General features: G+C 36.8%; 1 protein-coding gene across 2 annotated transcripts; it reads left to right on the forward strand.

Moving 5' to 3' along the window:
- The first annotated feature begins 1,947 nt into the window (after positions 1–1,947).
- Positions 1,948–9,146, forward strand: LOC143144963 (fatty-acid amide hydrolase 2-A-like). 2 transcript variants are annotated; one of them, XM_076307862.1, is made up of 10 exons: positions 1,948–2,117; positions 3,075–3,244; positions 3,676–3,895; positions 5,122–5,339; positions 5,766–5,877; positions 6,247–6,545; positions 6,758–6,856; positions 7,703–7,870; positions 7,953–8,135; positions 8,516–9,146. In XM_076307862.1, the coding sequence occupies exons 2-10, from the start codon at positions 3,077–3,079 to the stop codon at positions 8,606–8,608; spliced, it is 1,560 nt and encodes a 519-aa protein (XP_076163977.1). In that variant the 5' UTR covers positions 1,948–2,117; positions 3,075–3,076; the 3' UTR covers positions 8,609–9,146. The 2 variants fall into 2 exon arrangements, with proteins under 2 accessions (XP_076163977.1, XP_076163976.1); XM_076307861.1 differs by having other exon boundaries at positions 1,949–2,117; positions 3,072–3,244; positions 8,516–9,144.
- Positions 9,147–10,025: the final 879 nt, after the last annotated feature.

The following is a 10,025-nucleotide window of genomic DNA, read 5'->3' on the forward strand; positions in this document are numbered from 1 at the left end:
ATTAATTCATAATTTGTAACTTTCCCGCACTCGAAAAAATCGACCGTTCGGACCACCTACACGGACGGTCACAAGCTTGTACATGAAGCAGTGGTGACCAAGCTGAGGAACGAGGAAGCGAGCAAAACTAAGCTACAGATTGTATAATTGCTCGGCAGATCACAGATACTCGTATATGGTGGTCTTAAAACTAACTTAGTATAAGTATAAAATTAAAGATCCTGCAGCCGATGCGATGACAGTGCTAAGAATTATCGAATTATCGGACTATTCGGATTATCGGATTATCCGTTTATTCGTTTATCTATTGTCTTTAATCTATTACCCATTACCTATTACCCATTATCCATTATCCATTATCCATTATCCATTATCCATTATCCATTATCCATTACCTATTATCTATCATCTCTTGTGCAATTAAAGGTTTATATTTTGTCAGCTACATTTTAATATACGACCTAACAGTGCCTGTGTCGCCATCTAGTTCTTCGCGAACGAACTATTTCTCGACAAACTTGGGCGTTTTACCGTAGATGGAGCCACCAGTGCTTTTCAGATTATTTAAATTTTGAACAAATTAAATCATTTTTAGAATTTTACTTCTGCACGCAATTAACAGTCAAAAATTAGTTTATTATGTTTATATCATGATTGGACAACCATAATTTTTCCACATCTTTACACATATAACACACATCCTGTGTATATCTCTAAGCGCGATATTTAAGCGTACTCTTTGTGGAAGGTTTATATTTTGTCAGCTACATTTTAATATACGTCCTAACAGTACCGGTTTCGCCATCTAGCACTTCGCGAACGAACTATTTCTCGACAAACTTGGGCGTTTTGCCGTAGATGGAGCCACCGGTGCTTTTCGGAATATTTAAATTTTGAACAAATTACATTATTTTTAGGATTTGTACTTCTGCACGCAATTATCAGTCAAAAATTAATTTACTCTGCTTAAATCATTTTTCTCATTATTTAATAGAAATATATAATTTTTGACCCAAACATTATAACAAGCTTTCTATGTTCAACTATTAAAGTAAAATTTATTCCTCATTATTAAGGGAAAATTATATTTTGATATTTACATTGCGATACATGTTTTAAGTACAACTTATATTAAAAGGTTTTGTTTTCTTAAAGAATAAGTATACCTTATTTATTGGATTTCATTGATTCAGTAATTGTTTAATTCTTGCGATTTGGACAGTTTTTACGGAAAATATATAATGTAGAAGTTGGAGTCTATACACGTATTGTGCCTTTTATCAGAATAAAATAAATGTTAAATTAATGTGTCTAGTAAACAATTATTACTTTCCATGTCTTAAAATTTTAAGAAACATGTCAAAAACCAGCTTTCACTTCGAATCTCAACATCACAAACTGTATTTCAATACCGACGTGACGCTTTTCGTCTGAAGTAGAATAACATGTTGAAAAAGAAACCATTTACTAATTTTTAACAGGTCGTTGCAAAAAGGAGAGTTTGATCTTCAAATTCGTGTTAATTTCAGAGGCGTGAGAAATATTTTAACCAATTGAAAGTGATGTGAAATTTTTTCAATCTTTTTCGAAAACCATTTTCATATTTTCAATCAGTCTCTATTATAAAAGGTTTCTTAAGAAAATTCACTATAGCCGTACGAAAGTAGAAGAATCGATCTTCGAAACGAAACCATGAAGATTAACAATACGAGTCTGTATTCTACCATCCCCTGAAAAGATCGATCGAAATTGAAAATGATCAGGTGAGGTCGTTTTTCTGTGAGTTATGCAATTTTCTTTTTACACGGAACCTTTTTGGGTTCAACCAAGGCGTAACTTGTTATTAACATCGTAATGTGTAAAAAGTATACATTGGAACGTATTAAATGCTTCGAAGATCAAAGACGAAGGACACCCGTTGCAGATGGCGTGACAAAATGTTAATCGAGAGTTCGTTAACAGTCGTTGAAAACGATTCTACCGAATCGGTGTTCTAAATCGTGGTTCAAGAGAAAGATCTATCAATAATAATTAGTGTCGTGCTAGAACTGTTCGAAATTTCGTTGAAAACTTGAAGACATTTGGCCTGTAATCGTAAGAAGAGCTGAAAGTTCAAGGTACGATTTTAAGTACTTCCTCTTCGAAGATTTCGTGTACGAAATTTCGTTCGAATCGTTTTACAGAATTTGAACAGTTTAACCTTCGATATTTTGTTTCGATGATATATTAAGTCATCTAATTGTAGATTGTTTAATTCGTTTTTCATCAACTACAGAGTAACAGTGAGAGAAGGATGCGTTGACCTTGAAAAAAGTCAGGCACGGATTATTTTAAATAATGTTTCTTATTAGCGTACTCTGTTTGTTTCTGAATCGTTCTTACGATTGATAGTGTGTTTAAAAAATGAAGATCAGTTAAAATCGAACAATGGTGTAAAAATTCGAAATGAATAGATTAACGACATTTCGTGAAACGTTGGGAAAAGATTTCGAAAAACTCGATCGCGTACTATCGGTCACGTTGCAAATATCTTTTTCGTTGTCTTGGCAACGAAAATTGCAAGAGGGCAATTTCAAGTCAATTCGAAATCAACATAATATGGTGTGTTGATTGTTACATTCTATTATAAAATATAAGATCCTCGTTTCTTATGTCAAAGACATTAGCAATAATCGCCGTACTAAATATGCACATCTCGACAACTTTGAACTTTTACAAATGATGTTTTTGCACGTTTGCGGATATTCAAATTATTGTTATACGGCGAGGGAAAGAAACAAAAAAAAAAAAGTGAATGATAAAGTACTTGTTTAAAGTACAAGTTGATCAAATACTGGAAACAGTCCCCGCGAGGTACTTTTTCCCCAATGAGTATGAAAAATTAGAATTGAAATAACAAATTGTATTCGTGGAGCAAGTTTTGTTTAAAACCGATCATTGTTTCTAAACGTTGAAAATTATTATGCGCAGATACGTATGCACGTTCACATATTCAAATAATGTGTTTACGATCGGAAAAGATCTCACCTTACCCCAAACTGTATTTTAAAGAATTATATTTTTTACGACAGAAGAAATGTTTTTGGCCAATCTGGTAGCGATATGTTTGCGCATCATACGATGTGTGCTCTATCCTTTCTACGCCCTCCTTCACTTCAGAAAACCTCCAAAAATACCGTCAATCAAGAACCCTCTGCTATTAAATAGCGGGACCACATTAGCCAATAAGATCAGACGCGGCGAAGTGAGTACAAAAGTTTCTTATTAATCATTTTTTTCATCCGACACTTTTACTTTTATCACTAATTGCCGAACTAATGATATTCGTTTTCTTTTTTTTTTTTTTTTTTTTCGAATTTTTCAATCTCTCCCGCTCTTCTCCTCTGAAAGAACCGTAATAAACCTAGCTAAACGTGCTACAAAGAATGAAATTAATTTGATTATTTCATCGGATTTTAATTATATTTATAATTAATTTATGAGAAATTGTAGATTAAATTTTTAATAAATATTATATTACCTCGTCGACTGTTGATATCTTCGCAGGTGTAACAATTTTGGAGTCACGCGTGTCTCGACGTTAGTGCAATAAAAATAATATCAACGTAATAACATTTTTCGATCCGGTTCACCTACAGCTGTCCATGATTTGTAACATGTCTGCGCTGATAAAAGATTTCCAGCCAGACTGCGGTGGAAGCGTATATCGAACGTATCAAGGAAGTGAATCCTTTCCTAAATGCAGTAGTGGATGAACAATTCGAGGTGGCTCTGAGCACAGCAAAAATATACGACGAGAAACTAAAGACTGGAGAAGTCTCCATTGCTATGCTGGAGAAGGAGAAACCGCTTTATGGGGTACCTGTTACCATCAAGGAAAGCTGTTCCCTTGAAGGTCAGAGACTTCCAGCAAAGACACTTAATCTCGTAAATTTATTTAAGAATTTTAATATATTTTCCAACGAAAAGATTTCGACATTAAAAAAGGAGAAGACATTAAAATTTGTTTGTTCGTTGTTCACAAGGGTGTTGGTAACGAACTGGTGAGGTCCTCCCGATGAAAAAGAGTACAAACACGGTTTTATTTAAATTTATTTTAATTGTACCTGCGATTGAAAATTTTTGAAAAATCATTCAGATGACGTATAATTAAAAACGGTTGAAACGAATTATTATTTAGACTCATTTGCCTTGGGAAAGCTCGTCGATTCATTAAAGAACGTCTATAGAAATAAACGAAATAAAATCCTACTTTAAAAAAGAAAGAAATATTCCTCCTCCCCTTTTTGAAATTTCTGGTCGTGCCACTACAGGCTTAGAGGGCGTTTTACGATGCATTGAAATTCAATTGCAAATATTTATTCACAAATGTAAAACACATTTTGAAATTACATAAGGTATACAACATCTGTGCATCAAAGGATTCAACAGAAAAAATTAGTTACCAAGTAATATTGTTTGAAAAACTAATAGGTTAATTTGTGTACAATCATTTATTAAGCGTTTTTTTGTTTACATCTCTTAGAAATATTAATCGATCGGGGCCAATGGAATCGTACCGATGCCTACGGCATTAAGAAATTATCGTACTTCACACTCTTCTTCTAACAAATAATTATAAAGGGAAATATGCTTTTTAACATTCTGTTACATCACATCACCGAGCAGGAGTTCAATAAACAATTCCGTGCAATATTTTCTTTTAGAGATATTTAACACTTGTTTAGATTCGACCACTTGCCGATTAGTATCGATATTAATTGATTTGTGACCGTATATAATCAAGAAATTATATTTTTTATATTTTTCGAAAATTGAAATAAAATCCGTGTTACAAAGTTTGAACGAGTCGCGCTTCGAAACTGTAGATTTTGAAACACCACTTTTTCGACGACTCGTTTTCAAAATAATCGACTTTCAAGTATCATATATGTACATATACATTAGGTTGTTCAATAAGTTTTGTCGTTCGATAAAACTTATTGAACAGTATAGTGCTAGGTTGCTCGATAAGTTTTGTCATTCGATAAAACTTATCGAACAACCTATTACGCGATAACTACGTTCGATAAATTTTAAAAGCTTCTCCAACAATTAAAAAGAAAATTCTTTCGAAACCAGGGATGAGTTTCACAGGAGGCACCTTCTCGAAGAAAGGAGATAAAGCTATCGAAGATGGACCAGCTGTAGAGTTACTAAAGGACGCAGGTGCTATTCCTCTCTGTGTTACCAATACCCCTGAATTTTGTTTGGGGATCCACACTGTGAATGTTATTTACGGCAACACGAAGAATCCATACGATACGAGAATATCGCCGGGAGCATCATCAGGTGGGGAGGTGAGAGCTCGTGTTACTAAAAAATATCTTCCATTATCTAAAACAGTGGTTCTCTTAATTATATTTGTATTCGACTTAAATAATTTCGTATCATCTGGTTTAAGTTTTTTAATATGTTTCTTACCAAAGCAATGCATAACGATAACAATGAAAAGGAAATCAACGAACCTTACTGTGCCCGTGCATCTAGTATTAAGATTTATTTAATATTACTTCATAATGAATAAGCTTCTTTGACGACAAAGGACTTTGTACCGAGTGTTTCTCAAAAAAATGCAGTAGCACCAGCAGGTTCTTTTCTACTCCACTATATATTTCATACGCTTCTGTTTTTCTTCCAGAAGATTACGTATTACCAACAACACGCTTTTCGGGCTCCTAGAGATCTAAGTCTAGGTCTGAGGCAAACTTTTTTACTTGTTGTAGGGCGCATTGTTAGGTGCAGGAGCATCTATACTTGGCCTCGGTACGGACTTAATGGGATCCATAAGATTGCCCAGCTTCTGTAATGGCGTTTTTGGCCATAAACCTACTCCAGGTACACTGAAACGTTTGTAAATTCATCTCGAGCACTCTCGATAGAATTAACCGACACGCAACGAATACTAGATTTAGTCAAAAGAAATTATGAAATTTGCAACTAAAATCTTTTATATTTCTCATTGTATCTTCGCGAAAGTATTATACACGAATTGGCGAGCTTCTCCCGAGTAAAACGAACCCAAACAAGACCCCAATCGGATTACTTTTAATTACGCGTAAAAAAAAAAGAATTTTTGAAAAATCTTTTTCGTACAATTAAAGATCATCCGAATATAGTCGTGTTTGTACTCGTTTTAAGCGGAAAAACCTCCCCAATCTATCGGCAATACTCTCAAGAAGATACAAGGGCGTTTTTGGTTCGCAGGAATTGTTCCTAACCAGAAACACTTGCCGACTTTAGATAATACCTCGTTAGGGCCACTGTTAGTGTTCGGTCCAATGACGAGGTACGCGGAGGATCTTCATCTTGCTATGACAGTATTGACCAGCAAGTGTGAGGTACCGTTACACCTCGACGAGCCGGTGGATCTAAAAAACCTTCGAGTATATTACTTGGACAATATCAACAGTGTCTTTGGCATTAGATCGACCTCGTCGGACGTAAGACAAATAATCAAACAAGGAGCGCATTACCTGAAGGAGAATGGTGCATACGTTGAAAAAGTAAATGGTTCTACGGAAAAATCGAAATTTCGTTGAGTCTTGATCGACAAAAAGATCGATACATCCCAGAGAACCACTCGGAGGATGTTCGTTTTGTTCGGACAAGTTTCCAGCACTGATCTTTAATTAATTATCTTCGTTTAATTATTCGTCAGCGATGTGGCGCCAAGTGTGGACATATTTAACGTTTCTGTCACGAATGTGTGTTTCAGTTGTCGCAGAGATTCGTGAGGAACGCGTTCATGTTTCTGATGTCCTGTTTTCTCGCGACGGATTTACCTGAAATACTTATGGACTTTAAACACCCCGAAGTAACGTTCACTCTATAATACTATTGCTACTGTACAGGATGTCTCGTAACACGTGCGATCCACTTCAACGGTGGATCGAGAACAACGAACAAAAGTTCGTGTAAAAAACGTGCCCAATTCGATCTTTCACCCAAATTGTAGCTGTTTAATAGTTGGATAATTCTTAATTACGAATTAATTCGATATTATACGAAACTGTTCGAATAAAATGCTCGATGAATACTCGATATCTCCGAACTCTGTTGATTGTTTCTTTTTTTTCTAAATTAAATTACACAAATTCGGTTACACTCGGTAGTCCAATTCCATTGTTAACATTCTCCGCGAGCACATAAATAAAAGCAAGCATAAAGCTGTATACTCCAGAGATACAAAAATGGTTACAATTTGGGAACAAGGTCGAATAAACGTTTACACGAACGTTTTTGTATCCCCGATCGATGAGTTACGCTACACCTTGTACATTGTGTTACGCTGTTTGAAAGGTAATGACATAAGCTCACGAGGGAGGTGGTGGTGGTAGTCGAACAGTTTGACGAACTGAGTTACCTCCGTGGTCTCGAGTTCTGCATTGTATGCAACATAGTATTGTAACAGGGGTTCTCAACCGAAATCGAAAGCGATACGTAACAGTTCCGTTCGGAAGGACGTTGTACCTCAGGATCGTAACGCTAAGTAACTTGTTCGTTCTTGAAAAGAAACGAGGAGATCGACGATAAGGACATACGACGCTTCTTGTACAGTGATCCCCTTCTCGAAGTAACGTTAAACTGGTCGCCACCATTCTCGATCTCGGGGAAAGTAACCGGTTTACGTTTGTTACATAATTGATAACTTTCCCCACAGAGAAAGAAGCACGTATTGCTCGAATTTTTAAAAGTGCTGTTTGGTTTCTCGGATTTCACGTTGCAACTGATCTTCGGTCGACTAATGATACTGTTTCACGGATTCCTGCCACGTTCGAGAACCAACTATTACAGAACAGTGACGAACAACACCATTCAAGAACTCAACGTACGGTGCACACGTTTCGTTAGATAGTTGGAAAATCTAGTACCGGAATCTCGCGTTTAACCATCTGTCAACGCGTTCGCAGAATCTGCTCGGCGATAACGGTGTGATCATAAGCCCCACGTTTCCGAGACAACCGGGCATATCGGAATTGTGCGTCCTTAACAGCGATTGTATCAAGTACACCACGATATGGAACGTGTTGAAGTTGCCAGCGACACACGTACCAATGGGACTCGACAGCAACGGATTGCCAATTGGGTTTCAGGTAATCGTACATTGAACAAATATTTCATCGATTATCTATACTTTACACGATCGAGATCCTCGCTTGAAATATCGCGTTGAACGTTCAGAACAAGTAAAATCATTGCACCTCGAAATAATCGTGAAACGATTCGATCATGTTTTGCTTCGAGAAATTAACGTTCGCGCGCGTGTATTTTCAATTTTTAAACGATTTTAAATATTCGTTACGTAGCTACGTGGTCGGACAGTTTCCAAGTACGGTTGAAATCGATTGAAATTTGTATCCGTTTTGAAACAAATTATACGTCCTTGAAAATATTAATGTCGTTCGATAGAATTGTAGAGATTGTTTTTTTCTTTCTTTCTTGGTTTACGAAATTATGAAGAATTGTATTTCAGGTGGTAGGTGGGTCTCATCAGGATCGTCTTTGTTTGGCGGTCGCTAGAGAATTGGAGAAAGGTTTCGGTGGTTGGAGACCTCCATCCAGCTGAACTTTTATTTCGTGGACACCGATCCTTCGTGTTTCAATATAGACGAGAGGAAAGCACTACAGTATTTACTCGTTTAGAGCTTTGTTTAATCTACACCAGGCATGTTCACGCTGAGCTACAGCTGAGTTTGGGCATCTGCTCCAAATTTGTCCCCTCACTGTGGTAGCCTGCAACGATACACACCCAATAGAAATATTTGTCGGTGAAAATCAGTGTATCGTTTTTTGTTTCATAAACGAAATGTTCAGCAGAAACGAAACCACGTGAGTTATTCAATAGTAAGGAGTTGGTCTATATCACGGAAGGGGGCTGAGCCACGTAAGTAGGATCGGATATAAGAATAAGATATCTCGAGGAGCAGTGTTCGTATACCACCGAGTAATGTGCTTCTGTTTCTCTTTCGAGGGTTCACGGACCGTAGTTTGAAAAATACTGATACGAGAACGTTAACACTGTAGAGGACCGGTAAATATTTCAACTATTTATTTTAGTTGAAAAAATCTAATGTAAATACCGTACGCGAGACCTGGACCACGTTACGAGATTTTAGCCCATGAGATTAGAAAGATTCGATACATTTCGTAGAGCAGTGTATTCTAGTCACTCGATTCCTATATTCTGATCTTTCAAATTGCTAAAAAAATTCAATCTTCGTAGAGTCAATCTTTGTAATATTCTAGTCTCTTGACTCACCGATTCAACATTTAGTAAAATCGTAGGTTTCGATTCCTCGATTCACCGATTCAACATTTCATAGTCTTATATTCTGGTCCCCCGAATTGCTAAAAAAAAATCTAATCTTCGTAAAGTCAATCCTTGTATATTCCGGTTCTTCAAATTGCTAGAAAAAATCCAATCTTTGGAAAATAATCTTTGTATCTTCTGGTCCCTCGATTCACGGACTCAACATTTAATAGAATCGAACATCTCGATCCCACGATCCACCGATTCGCCATTTCGTGAACCGGTACGTTCTGGTTCTTTAATTTACCGAACCAAAAAAAAAAGAAAAAGGAGAGAAAAAAAAAAATGAGTCCAATTGCCGTATCATTTTATTGATCCAATCGAGTCGGTGTACCACGTCATCCGGAATGCAAGCGACGCGTTCGTCGCGACGAAGTTCGCGATGACCTCGAAACGGTATACCGCGCCGCATGATTTTTCATCAGTAAATTTTGGGAGTCCGTGGACGAAGGAAGTCGGGCACAGATGGCGCGACAAAATATCACTCGAGTGTCCATCAACAGTTATCGAAAACGTTCCGTGCGGATCGATGGTACAAATCGCGGCGAACGAGAAGATATCGATGCGTGGGTGCGTTAATCGCATGGATAGCTGCTATCCGTGTACAAGTTGCGGAAACACTATTCGAAACTTTTGATCGGGTGGCTGAAACGATCCGGTCTGTACACAGTGG

This window comes from Ptiloglossa arizonensis, chromosome 3 (assembly GCF_051014685.1).
Source record: "Ptiloglossa arizonensis isolate GNS036 chromosome 3, iyPtiAriz1_principal, whole genome shotgun sequence".
NCBI lineage: Eukaryota > Metazoa > Arthropoda > Insecta > Hymenoptera > Colletidae > Ptiloglossa > Ptiloglossa arizonensis.